The 19,520-nt window shown below is 37.9% G+C and overlaps 2 protein-coding genes across 2 annotated transcripts; both read right to left on the reverse strand.

The window, feature by feature from the left end:
• Positions 1 to 1,747: 1,747 nt before the first annotated feature.
• and2 (actinodin2) lies at positions 1,748 to 8,516 on the reverse strand. The gene is made up of 7 exons (XM_028594301.1): positions 8,481 to 8,516; positions 8,133 to 8,250; positions 5,448 to 5,606; positions 5,305 to 5,349; positions 4,180 to 4,334; positions 2,740 to 3,633; positions 1,748 to 2,514 (listed from the first exon to the last, which is right to left on the reverse strand). The coding sequence occupies exons 1-7, from the start codon at positions 8,514 to 8,516 to the stop codon at positions 2,113 to 2,115; spliced, it is 1,809 nt and encodes a 602-aa protein (XP_028450102.1). The 3' UTR covers positions 1,748 to 2,112.
• Positions 8,517 to 13,468: 4,952 nt separating this feature from the next.
• Positions 13,469 to 19,290, reverse strand: LOC114564734 (COP9 signalosome complex subunit 9). The gene is made up of 3 exons (XM_028592246.1): positions 19,030 to 19,290; positions 18,351 to 18,423; positions 13,469 to 14,096 (listed from the first exon to the last, which is right to left on the reverse strand). Exons 1-3 carry the CDS (start codon positions 19,126 to 19,128, stop codon positions 14,059 to 14,061), a joined length of 210 nt encoding a protein of 69 aa, XP_028448047.1. The 5' UTR covers positions 19,129 to 19,290; the 3' UTR covers positions 13,469 to 14,058.
• Positions 19,291 to 19,520: the final 230 nt, after the last annotated feature.

Consider the following 19,520-nt stretch of genomic DNA (forward strand, 5'->3'; position numbering starts at 1 on the left):
GATCAGCGCTACCTGCTGGAGGGTGCATGTAAATATGAAGTAAAGTGGAAACATCTCTGCAATGATGTACTTTCAAAAAGGAGTTTTACTTGGTTAAATATATTTATTGGGTTGAGGCAAATTAAAAATGTGAGATTGTATTGGAAAGTTTCCTTTACAGTAAAAGTTGAATATGTTCTGAAATTAGTTTGATTTGCTTCAGGATAAAGCAGTAATGGGGGGAGTATCTTTTACAAAATAGCAGCAAACCACAGTGTAGAAATATTATGTTAAAAATACTCCTGCATTTAAATTTGTACTAAAGTAAAAGTACAACAGCATTAGCATCAAAGTTGAACTATAAAGTATCAAAAGTACTTATTATGCAGAATGATGTATTGGATTTTAATTACTGATGTATTAATGTGTAGGCCCTACATCCAAGGTGGAGCTAACTTTAAAGGTATAGTAAGCAATGTTAATCCACTAGGCTACATTCAAATTTAGCGAATATCTCCTCACGGTCACCTATAGCTCTCTATTTTCTGTGCGGACTGCCCAGAAGGCAAATTAAAATACATTGAAGGACTCAAGTCAGAAAGTGGTATGAACCTCCTAGCTGTGCTTAATTTTTATGCTAAATGTCAGTGTAAAATGCAGAATACAGCTGATAATCCTGACTAAACTTGAATGAAACATGTCTTGCTTCAGGCAGTTTTAACTTAAGTACAAAAGCAGAATTGGCACAAGTCCAAACTTTAGAGGACAGCAGCTGCAATTAGGAACATACTTGGGCTTTCTTGACTGCATGTTGTGCTCAGGTAGTCATTACTGGGCCCGGGCTCTGTGTTGTCTGCCTTTAAAACTGTCAGAAGCAGCAGCAGAGTTTGTCTCCTTGAGGCGACTGCTGTGCATTGGAGCTGCTGAAAATTTATTGAAAAGAAGACTGCAGTCCTTGTAGCCTATGGCTGCAGTTCATTTCTAAAATACAATGTTTTGGCTTTGGGAGAGAAAATTTAAGTTTATGACCAAATACCTGCAAAACTGACGACATTACTATCAGCCTCAGCTGTACTTTGTATTTAGTGCCAATTAGCAAATGTTAGCATGCTAACATGCTGAAAATTGTTAGCATCAGCATATTAGCATTGTCATTATTAGCATGTTAGCATGCTAACATTAGAAAGTATATTAAAGCACCGCCGTGCTTGATTAAAGCCTCACACAGCAATGCGCATATCTGTAGTGTGTTATTCTTGTAGTGTGATGTACTATTATTCAAAACACATATTTTGGAGATTATGTGTGAATATAAAATGTGCAGCTGTAGCAACAATGGGCTATTTTTAAAATAGCGGGACATAAAGTGGTGCCAGCTGGCACACTGAGGCTCAACTACATTCTGCATGTTGAAACATCTGTAGACTGATGTGATGAAATGCTGTGTGCAGAGCAGGCTCCCTCTAAAATGGTGAAAAACATTCAGAATATTTGTTGGATACTTAAGCAGTGGTGTTTTTGCTGCTATCATCATCTAATCTGCTTGTGACCTCAGTGTGCAGATAATTCAGACATAACAGGATAATTAAACCTCCAGAAAGAAAACTCAGACATTTTTACAATCTTTTTTATTTAGATCTTTATTAAAACTAAACAGATGAAGCATTATGAGTTTAGAGTTACAAAAAAATGTGAAAAACAACATTAAATAGGGTAACTTAAATGGAAACAGAGAATGTACAACAGAGAGAAATTCTTACCCGGTAACACAAATTCAAACTACCCCTAATCTGTCTACACATCTATACATACGACTCTTTTCTACAAACATACACACATGAAGTATTTAATACACACGTTTAACATGTTCTATGTTGCTCCGCCCTCTTCAGTTGTTCCACATTTGTAAAAACAGACCAAAACTAAGATACCTTCAGATTTTCTTGGGAAATCAGATTCACTATTTAACAGCTGCAATATTTTCTGATTTATTTTATAGTTTTGGATGGACTTGATGATATTGTGAAAGCTTGTGGTCCATGAAGTCCATAACGATTAGGGACTACAGAGTGAGTTTCAATTCTGCCAGGTAGATTATCTAGTAGGTGTTGATTCTGTTGTTATTTCTGAAATCTACTTGTGCTGGCTCATGACGCCCCTGAGGAAGTCTTCGAAGCGTTGGACAGCAACCTCCTTGGCAGGCTCATCAGCAGCTTTATCCTCAGCAGCTGCGGGCTCATCAGCAACAGTAGCGGGCTTGGGCCGACGCAGGCGGCAGTTGTAGTCGTATTCAGGGTCGCAGTCTGGGTCAGGCAGGATTATGCCATCCTTGTCTGGCTTCAGGGCTTCGACGCCGGAGGGTGAAGCAAACTTTCCGCAGTTGGGGTCGAACGGATGGCAGAAGGGCTTGGCTGGAGCCTTGATGTCGGCCTTGGCCTCGGAGCCAGACTTCACTGGGGTGCAGTCTTTGTCATAGTGCACATAGCAGTCGTAGCCCTCTTTGGTCTTGCCGTGGATGCCAAGCTTGTAGCGGACCTGGTTGATTGATTGATTTGTGTTTTTGGTTCAAAACAGATGCAAAGCAGATCATAGATAGCAAGTAAAAGCATTATGCAACACCCATTTCTTTTAACTACATCATTTAATAAACCAAATGAAAAGGAATAAACAGTTAATTGAACCATTCAACAAGCAAGAATACACTAGATTAGTCAAAACATTTAACTATTCTATCCTAGTAGCAGGACTTCAAATTCAGACCTGGTGCTCGGGGATCTGCGGAGCGGGCCTACGCAGGGCAGCGGCGGCTGCCAGTATGCAGAATGGGTCATAGCGAGGGTCACAGGCCAGAGGAGCAGCAGGAGGTGCGGGCTCATCCTTGGGGGCGTACTCCAGTACGGGCTTGGTGAGGCCAGACAGCTTGGTGGCAGTCAGTGGGTTGCAGCCACCGTCAAAGAGAGGGTTGCAGTGTTGCTCTTTAGGGGACCCCTCTGCAGCGAGGGGAGCAGAAGCAGCAGCGTTGGTCACACACAGAGGATCGACTGCTGGGTCACAGCTGGGGTAGAGCAGGTGGTAGAAGCCAGTGGGGGCTTTGTGGACCAGGGGGGGCATGCAGTAGGGATCTTTGGGGTCACATTTGAGGGCGGCGTAGGATGGGGCTGGGCCAGGTGCTGGGCGGTAGCCATAAGCTGCCCTCAGGTGATACTGCAGACACTCCACATCTTCAGAGTTGCAGATCCTCAGCAGCTCAGACCTCTGCTCAGCGCTCAGGAAGGGCTCCAAGACGGGGGCGTAGTAGTAGAAGCCACTGGGGCTCTTCAGGGGCATGGGCAACATGGGGGTGAGGATGGGGGCTGGCACCTTGGCTGGAGCTGGCTCAGGCTGTAGGGCAGCCTTGGGGACGAGGGGGAAGAGGCAGTAGGGGTCGAGGTAAGGATTGCACATCCTGACGGCAGCAGACTTGATGGGGGCGGGCATCACCAGTGCAGCCTTTGGCTTGCTGGTAGACTCAGAGATGCACTCTGGATCATCAGAATCGGCACAAGACTTGTAGATTTCACTGAGGTGCTTGAGGTAGTGGTTGAAAGTTGGGCCCTCCTCTGACCTGTGCTTGTTCTGCAGGTAGGCCATATACAGACGATCCAGATCCTCAACCTGAAATATTGGGCGAAAAAGGGGACACCATTAATAAATCTTCTCTGATTCCATATGATTTACATGCCATAGAGATTAAAACTAAAATAAAAAAAAATAATTTGAAGAAAGCCCTTGATAGATGAACACTTTCACACAAGTCCTTGGTTCTTTTTCAGCTCACTGTCTTGTTACTCATCTATACAGCTTGACTCTTGTTAAACCACAGAGCTTGCATGCATGAGAAGAATACACAACCTGCATTGAAAAGTAACTTAGTATAATAATTATACTATATAAGAGAGCAAGCATTTGGTGCAAACTTGGCAAGGAAAAACTTCCTTTTAAGAGACAGAAACCTCAGAACAAAACCTGACTCTTGGTAGGCGTTCATGTGACACTGCTTAGAGGGCATATCAGTACTTTTATATAATCATGGTCAAAAGCTGTTTAAATCAGTCTTTCTTAAAATGTTAAATGCAAACAGGTTATAAGGAAAAACAAGCACTGTTTCATAATCCTCACTGGGAGAAACTAAATTATTAATGTGAGACAAACTCCACTCACTCCTTCTTGGTTGTGGCTGTCCATGAAGTACTTGTACCATCCCCAAAAGTCCGGCAGGCGTTTGAACTGGGGCACAGCCAAGACGGGGGCATTCCTTCTGTTGCGAACCAGCGTCTTCAGGCTCTCCATGGCCTCAGCGTTCACATCATCAGACACTGCAGGCACAAAAGGGGAGACAAGGGGGAGAGAGTGGACTAAATTAGGTGTGCTGAAGCCAGAATTACAAATGACGTATTAAGATAAAATAGATACTGTATTTTTTTTATCTGTTGAGTATAAAAGATTTGTATTTTTATATCCTCAGACTCACAATTATCTATTTTCACTATTAACTATTTACAGGCACACACAAAAGTCTAACTTAAGTTACATACTTTAATTTATATGCATTGTATTGTATGGGAAATTGTGTTAGATAGTGTTTTTATTTAATCATGTAAAGTTATTTTATTTATTTTAGTTTGTATTGTGATATTTAAGTCAATAAACTAACCAGCTTACAGTGAAAATTAATGTGTTTCAAAATACACACATATATAAATATTTAAATATGAAATTAATAAAAGAGTAGTTCAACACTGAAAAAAAACTCTGCATATTTGCTTTTAGAGTTAGATGAGAAGATTGAAACCACTCTCATTTAGCATAAAGATTGGAAACAGGGGGAAACAGCTAGCCTGGCTCCAGTCTTTATGCTAAGCTAAGGTAAAAATATGTAGGCTCCAGCTACATATTTACTTTACAGACATGTGAGTAGTCTCTCAGAAAGAAAGCGTATACGGTTATAACTACTGCTTTAAGATGTAAAAGATTTATGAGCTAAGCTTGTTTGTGTTTCATTAAATATGTGTTTAGAGATGTTGTCTTGTAGTTTTTGTTCTGATCTGTTCAGAACCGAATGGACTTTGTTTGTGGATAAGATGTACAAGATGTTCCTTGATATTTTTATTTGAATAAAATAGATATCATATTGTTTGTTTGATGCTCCTGTTATTAAAATGATTAATCAATTATGAAAATTGTGGCCAACTTATTTTCTGTTTTAATGTCCACTCCCCAATTAATTTGTGACTTCAGTGACTATAACAGCCAACGTGTCCCACATGCCACGCCACAGGTCCTTACCTTGCCCCTGTCTGTACTTCTCCACTGGAACGGCCCCCAGAAACTCTGTAAAACACAAGCAGCAGCCACATTAGCAGCAGTAGGGATGTTAGCTGACTGGGACCAGATGTTGAGCTTTCCCTAAACATCAGGAAAACGCTGACTTGCTAGTAAGCCCCTGGGTGAAAGACGGCAGGTGATGGGGCTCTGGCGCCCCGACACAGGCAGCCCCTCCTCCTCCTGCAGACACTCTATTAGGCTTTGAGACAGACTGGTGGAGCTTGTGCAACTAATGGGGGCGTCCTTAAAGTTAACCTGTAAAACTACAAAGAGTGGGCCCTCACACAAACCAATTTTCGATACACTGTAAAAGTGGAAGGTGGGAGGGGACTTGTCCGTTTATATCCCTGTTTCCACATGTGGAGTGTGTCTTCTGTTCCACCGGTTGTTTCCTTCAGAAGTTAACAACTACGAGAAAACAAGCCAAGTCAGCTGATTATAGCAGAAACTTACAGTCCTCCTAATTTATTAATGTGGAAAATATCCCAGAGGAGCAGGGATACATGTTTTTTTATGACTCTAGAGATGAGGGTAATGGTGTAATTCTGTGCCATAGATTAATGTCCCAGTGCTCAGGGATGTGAACAGGATTTTAGAAATATCGAGGTCATAAGCCCAAAGTGACGAAGAAGTTCACAGTATTTTTACTTATGTAAAAGTAGCAATACAGTGGTGTAAAAGTACTACATTACAAGAAAAAGTATTATATTGAAAATCTTTCTTAAATAAAAGTACATAGTGTTATCAGTAGAATATACTTAAAGAATCAAAAGTAAAAGTAATTGTTATGCGGACAAACAACACGTGATATATATTTTTGTATATTGTCTTATATATTGTTCCTGATGCGCTAATGTGAAAGTAGCATTTTAAATGTAGTTGTAGTTGGTCAAAGTGGAGCTTTCTTTAACTACATTATACTGTTTAACTATTGGGTAATTTATGTGCGTGTCATATTTTATAAAGTCATCATATGTTTTCTATTTGAAATCTCACTCAGCAGAGCAACTAAATCAGATAAATGTAGTGGAGCAAAAAGTACAATGAGTCACATAATATGGAAGCACTAAAGTGGAGTATAAGTACCTAAATTTTGTATAACTTGAGTAAATGTATTTGGTTACATTCCATCTCTGCCAAAAACACACACATATTCAACATATGCCTCGCCCAAAGGAAGGAAGATGATTAAATAGATTAGAAAGAAAATAAAACTAGTTACAGAAAATAACATTTATGTAAACTACTGAGTACTTTTACCTCCCCAGGCCTCTAAAAATCCTTCAAATGAAACAATCTGAGAAGGAAACATCAAGCTTTGGACTGTGAAATGAAAAGCATAACCTGTAGACACTAAAACCACAGAGGTTTGGAACCACTGATCTAAATGGTGTTTCAAAGTTGCCTCACTGCCACAAATATTAGTATTGTGGAGAAACTCTAAATGCAACAAACTTCATTGTTATATCATTTTATTGTCTGCCTAAAAACTGTCAATTTTAAAGATACTTGTTGTAAAATTTCAGAATTAAAAAAACATCCAAGTATCATTGTAGAATATGAGGTCATTTTAATTCCCCAAAAGACCTCAGTATCTTCAGTGATGTGACTACATCTTTGCATGTGCAGTTATAAATGTTAAGAGGAACAACTACCATTTCATTTGAGTACATTTCCTTCTGTCTGCTAACTACATCTTTAGATCAGGGATCTTCAACAGGGGGTCCAGGACCTCTTGGGGGTCCTCAGAGTCAGCGCAGGGGGGCCTCTAAATTATTGTTAATTTTTGAAAGTTTTTTCAAAAATTGAAAAGTCTTAACATGAATCCCACATATTATTAGCAAATATAAAACCCCACTGATGATAGGCTTACTGGCCCATAGGTAAGGTAGTCACTAAGATAGCATCCACAGATACAGTTCATCCTAAGGACTCACCATGCTACATGTATGTTTTAAGTATTCTATGCAAAAAAAAAAGTATGTATAAAGGCTTTAGGCCCAGTTTAATATGCAACTTCATTTTATACAATATATGTAGTAGGGGGGTCCCTTATCCGTCTCTCTCAGTTAAGGGGTTCTTGGCTTAAATATTGTTGAAGACCCCTGCTTTAGATTATCAGATAAAGTCATAGATACATTTTAAATCAGTTAAAATGTGTAAATCAAGTCTCACCTGGTAGTAAAACAATAGCTAACAGGAATCCTGTGTGGATCAGGGAAGTCGATGGTCGTCCAATGCGTAACATTTTCTGTTTTATGTGCTTCCTGAGGTAAGAAGACAGAAACAATATTCACTGATAATGTTGATAATTGTTGTTGTATTTTTTAAGATATTTAATAAAGTATGAGTCTCTGGCATGATACAGTAATATTACAATGCAACTAGACTTGGATTGATTTCTGTGTCTTGTGTTAGATATTGAAATGAGAAGACAAAGCACTCGGAAAGCTTTAATGTAACTGGCTGATGCCAAGACAATAGAGAGGATTGGGGACATGCTGTAATAAAGCTTTTTCAAGGATTACTGAGCAAAATAAGACTTTAGTTATGAATATTAGAATATCAAATAAAGCGACTCAACTGAACAATTAAACAGCCAAGAGCTTGAAATGTTCTTGTGTCTGTTAATTACAGCCACTGTGCTCAAAAAGGGAGATTGTCTTCTACAGTTTCACACATTTGAGGACTTTCTCACTTTTCATCCAACGACAGTGAAGTTGCAGACAGTTGCTGTGGCTCAATAAACTACAAATATATACATTTTAGCAACATGCATCAATCCTTACCTGCAAAAATGCTGAAGTTCTGGCCTCCTGTGATCACCTCTGGATCCAGCGCCTCTCTGGATCGAGCTTCTTGAAGGGGGGCTTGCTGCACTGTATCTGAGCTGTCTAAAACCTCTACCTATGGGACCGACAGACAGGGAATCATTTTAAAGGAGCCCCCTTGGTCATTAAAGACAAAAAGGCATGTCATACGGCTCCAGCATGCTGGTAGGCGCTCCAGGATTGGCTACTGCACTGCCATCCGTCCAACCAATTGGGTTCCTGTAATTAGGAGAAGTAAGCAGCACAACTGCTTTCAGTGGAGCAACATTAACAAGGTGCCAGTTAACGCTGAGTTTTTTTCCTCACAGGTTTGGAATTTGGGGTCAACGTGCGAGGTGACATTGTATCTAAGCCACTGGATGATTTTGAGATTCTAAATTTATATACAGTACAGCTCAGTGTTAAATCCACACAGCTTGAAGCGTCTGTTAGAGGAGAGCAGATAAAGAATTGCCTGAGGCTATCACAGCGGTGGTGCTGATAAAACTTTCAGTGGAAACAGTAAAGCAAGAGGTAGTCCTGATGATACACAAGAAGAAAAAAAGATATATTAAACAGAATCTAGCAGTAAATAACAAGAAGTACATAACAATAACCTCCTCTACTCAGTCAGATAAACAGCTTGTTTCTGTTCGTGCTTTATCTCCATAAGAACAATCTCTCTGTAAAAATTGATTGCAAAGAATAAAAAAAAACTATTTCTGAAATAACTACTGTGTTGCATCAGCGTATTGAGATATGTGTGTGCAATATTGTCCAGGATGACAGGTACGTGACTCATTTCATTTTAGTGGTGCAATGCTACAGAAGTGCAGAAGTTGCACCAGTCTTTCTGTTCCAAACTTGATGCTGGCTTGTTACTCAGCTGTTTTATTTAGGAGCTAATGAGTTATATTGGAGGGGGGAAAATGCACTACAAGTGTTGTTTTTTTATTTTCATTGGCCAGACCAATAGACCTAAATTTTAAAAAGATAGTTTCACGTTTTCAAACATTTAGCCATGTCACTGTGAAAACAAGCATTCTTTTACTCACTCCTCTTGCACATACATGTTTTTATTTAACAACATGGAGGAAGCTGGAGTCATTAGCAGAGGTAGGCCACTAACAGCTGCAGCTGTATGTGCAGAGACATTAGGACCAGCATGCTAACACTACTGTTTTTTTGTACAGGCTCCTGATGTTAGGATTGTGCCACGTAGCCTGTACAGCCTCCAGCCTGTGTCAGTGGAATATACTGTATATGGGAGCTATGGAAACTAGAAAACATTAGCTGAACAATGTGAAACAAGAAGAAAAAACATACACTAACAAACTTTCAGCAAACAAATTTCAACCATTTATCAATAACTTTTAGCTAACGTTAACTATTTCAAACATTATCCATAACCTTTGGCTAATGTATTTCAACCGTTTATTCATAACTTTTAGCTAACATAGTTCAACCATTTATCATAACTTTAAGCTAATATATTTAAACAATTTATTCAGAACTTTTAGCTAATGTTAACTATTTAAAGAAAATGTATCCCAAACTTTTAGCTAACGTATATAAACCGTTTATCATAACCATTTATCATTACTTTTATATAGGCTAATTCTTTTAACCATTTATCCATTACCTTAGCTGACTATTTCAACTATTTATTCATTGCTTAAAGCTATTTCATTATTTATCCATTACTTTTATCTACCATTTCAACTGTTTAATCATTATTTTTAGTTATCTATTTCAACCCTTACATATATATATATATATATATATATATATATATATTTCAAATTAGTTGAGCCTTTGACCATACCTCCTGGGAATCATTAAAACAGTAGGCTATACAGTAATGGGCCTATATGTATACAATAAATGGCAGAGCAGCTTCAGCTAAAAGTTAGATATCAACATATTTTGAGTCCTATTGTCTATATTAAATCAATAACAAAACTAAATCAAAGTATTCTGCCTTAAGCATCATCTTCCACTCAGTTCCTAAATGCTGTCTTTTTACTGCCGTACAGTGTGTCTCCTAGGACTGTGTCCCTCCCTCTTGCATAACTGATGATGCCTCAGCCTTGGCTATGATCCCTGCAATTTACACATTTCAAAGTAACTGGGGCTGTCACAGAAGGAGACAAATGACTGTCTTCTTCAGCTTAAAGCAGAACAGCCATCAGGAGAGATGTCTGTCTCTTTATGTGCATGGACAATTCACAACTTAACAAAAATTCAGGCTAAAAACCCATAAAGCGCATACCACTTGTGAAAGAAAAGCTCATTAAAAACACAGACCCTTGTAAAAAATGACGATGTCTGTCAAATGCTTTTATGTTACCTTAGTTTGGTTCAAGTTATGTCACATAGAAATAAATCAGCAAGGGATCATTCTGTGATTATTAATAATTAAAAGGTGAGTGTTAAAAGAGGAATAAATATTTGATTGAACATGAAAAAAATACGTTTAAACATATTGTATTGGTATTTCCGAAGTAAGAAAGAAAGACAAAATACTGTAATGCATGCTGTGCTCAGTTTAATTTAATGTCTCAGAGCTATCACTGCTTAAATCAAATAAAGTTCATGTAGGCTAGTAGTTTCAAAATGTCAGACATTTCAGATTTCACATTCAATGTCATTAGACCAGTGTTTCAATGCATTCACACACTGAAGACTTACAGTAAATCTGGGGTTTGTGGCTTTGAGTGAATGTTGAGTTCACAAATATTGACTCAATTGTCAAAATAACAGAACAATTTCCTTTGTTGTTTGTCATTTCTGTTGCCATATTGTTTGTATTAGCCTCAGCTGTACTTTGTGGCTAAAGCTAATTAGCGAATGTTAGCATGCTAATGCTAAATTAAGATAGTGAACATGGTATACATATCACGTCATCATTGTCATTTGGAGCATGCCTGCATGCAAAGTTCACGTTAAAGCTACATTGTGTAAGAATTTCTCCCATCTAGCAGTGAAATTGTATATGACAACCAAATGAATATTACTTTCTAGCCCTTCCTCCTATGGTGGCCGAACCCGAAATTAGCTCTCTCCATCGTTTACACGCAGCTGTTCTAGCCACTCAAATATTAACTTTGGTCTTGTTGCTTTGCCTGTCGCGTTGTCGTTTTAATTCTCTTTTTCGCTTCCCTGGCGAGTAATTTCCCCCTTGCATTTGTCACGGTGTCAATAGGTGAAAATGCGGAAGTATGTCCCTCTTTGGCTAATGTATTTCAAAGATGAAGGCGCTACATGGCTGCTGTCATTCGAGCGACTCGCTCGTATGTATTCTGAATGATTCTGAATGGCAGATTCTACATTTACAAAAATACTTTGATTAGTTGGTGGAAGTAATTACACATGAATGAGCACATATTTGTGAAAGAACAAAGGGGTTTTTGCTAATAATTAACTCAAAAAATTACACAATGTAGGTTTAAGCTCAAAGCACCACTTTGCCTGAGTACAGCCTCACAGACACTAGCATGGCTGTAGACTCTTAGTCTCAATAATGTAATATAAATTATATAAATTATAACATAATCTTGTCTAATCTCTACATTGTCCTGCACACCCAGAATTAGGCATTTTTAATAACTAATCTTCTTAAAGCGCTCCACAATTGGCATTTCATTCTGCAGAGAGTAGCTTGTTGTGCCGTGTTTAGACAGGCTAATCAAAGTCTCGCTTTGCCAGAGCTATCTCCTGTTCATGACTTTCTAAAGCAATTGTAATAGTAGTTGTTTGTTGTAGTTGATTATTTCCTGCCATTAAACGTTAATTGGCTGTGATCCTTGAGCATGTACTTCATTTTACAAATTCCCATCAGATAGTACTTTGTGTGTATTGCTGGTAATTGCACAATCAAGAGTTTTTGAGTATTATTAAAACCATTGTCTTGTACATAACTGTTGGACATGTCTATGCTGACAGCACAGTTCTTTGTTGTGCTGATTCTGTACAGCGAGCTGTTAAAAACCTGCAGTTTGCATTTTGTGCTCTTCAGAAGCCTCATATCAGTCTCCAACTTGTGCTGAATAATAATAAAAACCCAATATGCTGTTGCCCAAAACAAGAAATATTATTGACCTTCAGATCAAAATTCTCATTGGTACTGCTATTGAGGGAGTCTCTCATTATACAGTAAACACTTTTCAAATCTATATATCTTACTGACAAACTGAGAATGAAAAATACTTTATGCTGCAATGCAGAAACTACAATAGGCTGGTCTCTCGCATGTTCTGTACACAACTTTTTTTAAAGAGGTCTTTCTTTTTGACAGTGGTGATGTAATCTATAGGCAGATAGCTTACAATTTATTGCAAAAACTGTCCTTGCTCTTTCATTTTGGCAGTAAGTATTGGTTTCTGTTTATAAAGCTCTTCTCCTTAAGTTACCATGTCTTATTTTTTTATTGGCTGCAGTATTGGAGTTGATAACACTCTGGCTGATCCTTGAGGTTTCTCGGATTTACTTTTACATTCTACACTTCATATTGCTGAAATAAAACAGAACAATTTTAAAATCTTATAACTGACCTTTATCTTTATCTTATAACTGATCAGTTATCAACTTGATAAAGGTTCAAAGTTCATTCTTTTGATGTCTTTCTTTGTCCAACCACCAGTGCACAACCCAAAGATGTGTTTCTGGTTAAATAAAGTAGAGCTAAGCAGCAAATATTCACCTTTGAGAAGCTGGAAGTAGTGTTTGGTATTTGTGTATGAAAATACACAAACGATTAATCGATTGTCAAAATAGTTGTAGATTATTTTTCTATCAGTCGACCTATCAATGAACTAATTGTTTCCACTCCACTTCCCACTTCTGAGCACTTTAAGAACTTAAAAGAAAAAAAAACGTTAAGGTCTATTTTATAGCAGTTCTTAAAGTGCTAATTGAAAATTTGAACATCTACAATTCCAACTAAAATCTGCTGATGACGATCATGTTTTATGATTGAAAGCCCTAAATGAGCTTCTACAAGGACCTTGAAGTGAGATTGTTTTCTCAACACATAAACAAAGTGAAACCCTTTTTTTGACTCATTTATGTTAGTTTCTTATTAAAAGTAGCTTGAAATCAATGAATGTGTTTACATGCACATTACTATCCTGGTTTTCAAAGCATTAAACGCAAGGTAAATAAAAGATATAGAAACATGTTCGCAATGTTCATAATTTCTGTCTTCAATATCTTCTAATCTAATCTAGTTTATGTACAATGTTTTTTAGTAGAAAAGTGCTCAAAAAAATGAATAATATAATTATTAAACAGTGAAAGACAGACACAATTGCGGCTTCTTTTATACAAAATGCTATTTATTGATTTTTGACCACAAAAATACAAGTGTGGATCCATAACTACTGTACACAGGTGCAAATGAATGATGGAACAGGACTGCAGCTATAAAACCAAACACACAGAATGTACTGTATGTGACTATCATGCACGTTATACAAATAATTTAAGTCATTTTAGCAGACCATCATTCATCATATGCCATCTGCCGCATGTTTAAGGGCGACAGCATATGGAGCCTCTGCCCATCACATGTATAATTACGCTCTGAACAGGTGTTCTCCAACACACTAAAACCTGCAATCCTGTTTAGAAGCAGTCGAAGACATGAGCACAATACAAGCTCATAATTTTAACATACCATATATGAAGGAATCCTTGGGATGTTAAGAATTTCACAACATCTGGAGCGGGTCACGACTTTTGAAGGATGTTTTAAAAAAAGACTGAACCTAGGACAACTATGAAAGGCAATTGTATGTCATTAGACAGTAAATGGTTGGTTTCCTTTCCACCAAAAAAAAAGAAAAAGAAAAGTGGAGTGGTGTGAATATCATCCGTCATTACTCTGAAGACGTGTTAGTCTCGGTCACTGGATGTCATCGTCATCAAACAGATCCTCAAAATCTGTGAAAAACAAAAACACAATTATTAAACAAAAGTTACATAACAGCCGGACAAAAAACCAAGGGGGTAAGCTTCGCTTCAGAACTCGAGCCATCATGGCGCCATTTTGTTGCTAACTGGCCATCACCTCCTGTTAGCATTCCGCTGACCGCCATTTTTTTTTTATGTCACTTGACTGCGAATAACTTTACATCTGAAGCGTTTAAAGACTCTATTTGTCCGTTGTTTAGTTCCAAAGAAACACGACAATGTATAAAAGGCTTCATTACCTTGTACCTCACGTTATGGCTCCGTAGCAGACGTTTTTGTAAAAATAAGCTAACGATTGTGTCATAACCAAGTGACTTACTGTCGCATAGTAGAGGAATTACCGTATAGTACAGGAGAAGCTCGCAGGCAGTTTCGACTTACATGAGATGTTTAGGTTTAATTACTAATGTTAACTAGCATGTTAGTGATGAATAATTAGCCTGTGCCCATGTTATCTCCTTACATACACCTACAGTCTCCGTATCTGTAAGATTGGGAATGATTGAGATTTCTCTTGGCACAGCTACCAGAAGACTTACAACTTTCAGACACGTTGCTCACGTCACATTCTCTCAGTTGGAGGCTGCGCAGTAAAGCTGGCCATCACCGGAAAAGTGCTTCTAATAGCCTTCACTGGTCTCCGTCCAGAGCAACGGGGTCTATTGGTCCATTATATACTGTCTATGCAAAAAACAGGGGCTGTGTTTCTGCAAGCCAGACATTTTCTCGTAAAGCAGTGTTATAGGTTGAGAGGGTTGGAGGGGTGCATGGTGATAAAAATAAAAGGATCTGGGAATGCACTTGCTGAGGAGTCTGCTGAGCGGTCTTCATGTGGGTCTGACAGTTTGTGAGGTCAGAGGTCATCAGCAGAAGTGTATGAACCGGCATGGGAATATGTGCCACATCCTCCGTTTCTGCAGGTAGCCTTCATTTAACACTCAAGCTACTACTGTTGTCTTGGCATTGCCTTTTTAGATATGGCTCTTTTCATATGTGTGTGTGTGTGTGTGTGTGTGTGTGTGTGTGTGTGTGTTTTCTAGAACTGCAATGACCAGTCGATCAACAGACAATTAATCGGCAACTATTTTGATAATTGATTCATCGTTTTAGTCATTTTTCAAGCAAATATGTCACAAGTTGGCTACTTACAGCTTCACAAGCATGATAATTTGATGCTTTTCTTCATCATATATGATAGTAACAGAGTATCTTTGGGTTTTGGGACATTACTTTCAGATTTATTTTTACAATTTCAGGAACAATAATGAATCAACTAATCTAGAAAATTATCAGCAGATAAATCTTTGATGAAAATAATAACTTGCAGCCCTGGTGTTTCCTAGGTAAAATACAAACTAGGACTACAACTGATTGTTTTCATTATCAATTAATCTGCCCCTTTTTTCAATTAAATGATCTGTAAAATATCAGAAAATACGGAAATAACTTCTTCCTATTCCTTTTTTGGACATGTTAAATTAATATTTTGTTTTGTTTCTGTTTTTTTCTTTTAGTTTTTATTATTTTAATTTGTGTTTTTTTATGTGTTTGAAATAAAGCATTCATTCAAAATTGAAGTCAGTCTACATACAGTACAGTACATTGTATGCAGCAGACTACACACAAGAATTTGCACTAGGTAGGTAACTCCTACTTGTGTACAGACTGTTGTTTTAAAAGCTGTCATCAAGCACTCAGAACATAGAAATCAGACAGAACATGAGAATAACCTTTTGGCTGTAACTAAATCCTTCACACAAAAAACACACACAACACATTACCTACGTATGGCAGGTACGCTCAGGTGACAAAATTCCTTCTGCCATGTTGTAACTGCCGGTACAGTATTTTTCTTCTGAAAGTCATATACACAATTAGCCAAAAAATATGTGGGTGCCCAAAAGTGCATGGGGGCATTGTCATGTTGAAACAGAAAAAGGTCTTTCTCAAAGATCTTGCTGTATGCAATATAGCATTTTGATGTCCCTCAATTGGAACTAAGAGAGCACCAGAGGAAAAGGGTGTCCACATACCTTTGGCCAAATAATGTATCCGTTATTAAATGTCCAGCCTGAGATGTCTGACCCATACTGATTAACTGAACAAGACTAATGAAAATAGCAGCAGTGAAGAAATACAGTAAATCATATTACCCAATTAAAACTAGATACAATAAATCATGCAGACAATTTGACAGAATGAATGTGAGCCAGTAGTGTTTATACTGTATTTTACCTCAAGCACAAACACTTCCAAAAACATTATTCCTGTGTTACTTGGAGTAACAGTTTAATTATACTGCAGTTTCCTGTTAGCCTAGGAAGTAAAAGCTTTATAAAATCCCTTAAAAACACGAGGACTAATCCTAAACACACACTGAAGTTATTTTTCCACAGAACTGCTGTAGCCTAAATATTTCAGTGTGAAACAACCCAAATTGGCACAAACTGTCACTTTTGTGACTGTGAATAAACCTAGCCAGTGTGACACTGATTGTTTAAATAAATTAACATTTAAAATCCTATCATACTCTAAATGCAGGCAAAGGGATTGGGATCTGCTTTCAATACGCCTGGAGACAGTTAAGTGGTACACATCTCTATCAGAAGGGAATAAAGCCTGCCACCCTAAATGAGCCTCATACAAAGCACATCCACAGAGCTCCTGCTGAGAAGTCTGCGTAGAATCTGTGTCGCATATGGCGAGAAGTTGTGGCTGTTTGATGTAGCTGCGCCTCAGGACAAGAGATCACACTACATTATAAAACACAGTTTGAAAAAAAGGGGGGCAGGGGTACAAGGCATGTTTTGGGGCCAATAAAGCTATTTCCTGCTGTGGAACCAGCAGTGCTCTGACGCCCAGGGGTGAAAAAACATCATGTGCTAATAGATTCAGCCCAGACTGACTATTTCCTATTTGAAGATGACTGACTCCTCCTCAGTTCACTTCAGATTACCTGAGTAACCAAATTAATTTGCATTGATATATTTATTTGTAGACACCTCTTGGAAAATCAATACAAAAGCAAGAGATACAGCTACTGCATGTTGAGTCAAACCCCACATCAGATTCAAATTCTGAGAATTTCATCAAAAATCGACACAGCTTAACACACCTTATATCATCCACCCACACCCACCCTAAGAAGTTATTTTCTGTCCCCCTCTACACTCTCCATAGGCTGTTGCTTTTTAAATTATGTATTGTAATGATGTATGAGTGTTTTCTTCAACATCCTTGACCTCATTTAGTTAGTAAAGGACACAGGTCTTTTTTTTTTTTTTTTCTTTTCTTTGACTGCAGCACCAGATTGACTGATCAGCATGTAGCCACGCCGTACAGCATCCCCTGCTTTATTGTCAATTTTAAAATAAATGGGATCATAATTTACAAAATTAACATTACGGTGAATTTAAAAAAAACTGAAACTAGCAATTGAGACCATAAACTCATTATGAAAATCTTTACTGAGGTAATAAATCAAGTGAGAATTAGGGTCATTTTATCATATACTTCTATACAATGACTTCTTTTTGCAACTAGTGGAGTCCCCCCTGCTGGAAATTAGACAGAATGCAGGTTTAAGACACCTCCGCATTGGCTTCACTTTTCAGACCCGGAAGTTCTGTCCATTATTTTTTAAAAGTCTTATGGTTGAAACGCTGGACGAAGTCTGCAGCATTTCAGTGAAAAATGTATCTTTGGAGATTACCCCAAATGTCACCTTATGTATAATTACCCATTATTTTGTATTATTGGTGTGACAGTATATTTTGGGCACTTGGCTCACAATTCTTTTATTTCATGTACAATTAATTTTATGAAATCATTTCAAATCTTAGATGAATTGTCACTGAATCTGAGCTAAATCTGACTCAAATTAGCTTTGAACTTCAGTGTAACAGATTTTTACACATTTGTCTATTTATTTTTATCTAATTGTAGACCATCAAATTGTCTGACAATGATAAAGTAAATACACAGCCCTAGCCTTATTAAAAAGGTGTATATTTTAAATAGATTACTGTAAGTAAAGCCAGTTGTATATGCAATGCCTGCAGACAACATGGACAAACTCAGTGCACAACAACAATAAATCAGTATTTTTTCAATATATTTATGGAGGGGTTAAAGTCGACAGTTGGTTTTGCTGTTGAAATCTCAGTTTGCCATTGTGCAAAGGTAAGGTAGGGCAAATTGTATGTCTACGAAGAAATAGTTTACCATTGAAGAAGTCGCAGTGAACTGCCTTTTCATTGGCAGCCAGGTCCATCAGCAGTCCTGTGCTTCCCCCAGCCTGCCAGAGAACAAACATGCTGCTCAGAGGCACAAATTCAACCCAAGAAAGACAGCCAGAAAAGAAACCTACCAACAGTAATCAGTGTCATTATAATTTTGTTGTGTGGTCAAACATAAATCTGCAAAGACAGTATATTTTGTAACTATTTTAAGCTCTACACACTAGATAATGATTAACCTTATTTCTGAATCACCATTGTTTAATTTTGCTGTTTTCATCCCAACCTGCAGACTGCTTGTCAATCAAAAAGGTAGCTTTTTGTCAAACTGTGTTTAGTTTATCATCCACATTATTTGGCTCCTCGTAAATACTTTGTCAATTTGTAAAATGAAGTAGATCAATGAGATACTAAAAAAATACTACAAAATCAGCTTTATTGGCCAAGTACGTGTACATACCAGAATTGACACCTTTGACTCCAAGTTGATCTCAATGTACTTACAAACATAACAATTTGTATTAACAGTATTAGGCTGTAATCAAAAAGGCAATAAAGAAGGCCTACAGTTGGTTGTTACAGCTAACTAACGTTAACGTGTTTATATAGCTAGCGATAGCTACGTAGCTAGCTAACTAAACTAATGAGTCAGTCAGCTAACACACCTCATCCAGATCAACGTACGGTCCCGCGCCCTCAGGAAACATCTCATCCACTGCTGGTTTCATGGCGACGGTCGAATTTGATTGATCCTTTAGTGGCATCGATGAACAAAAACACAAGGTCTTATCGCCAAAAATACATCAAATTATTAGCTAAAGAAGGTACACCATGGATGTATAGTACAGCGAGCTACACAGCCAAACTAGAGCGGTGCCGGGTGAAAATAAATCCGACGTAAAAAGCCGAGTGAAGACAAAGGTTCCGCAGCAAGTTTCCAGGTAAGCATTACTTTAACACACACTCTAATAATATTTACGTAGTCCAGAAGTCACCGAGGCAACAGCTTGTTTAATAAAAAGTATTTAATTTTTTGCTTTCCAAGGGGGATTTGAGTTGATAGAAAATGCTGTCAAAAGAAAACAGACTTGCTTACTGTGGGCCTACGTGTTGTGAATGTGTAGGCTATACATGTTTATACTTTGCACCTTTAATA

The sequence above is a fragment of the Perca flavescens genome, chromosome 12 (assembly GCF_004354835.1).
Source record: "Perca flavescens isolate YP-PL-M2 chromosome 12, PFLA_1.0, whole genome shotgun sequence".
Taxonomy (NCBI): domain Eukaryota; kingdom Metazoa; phylum Chordata; class Actinopteri; order Perciformes; family Percidae; genus Perca; species Perca flavescens.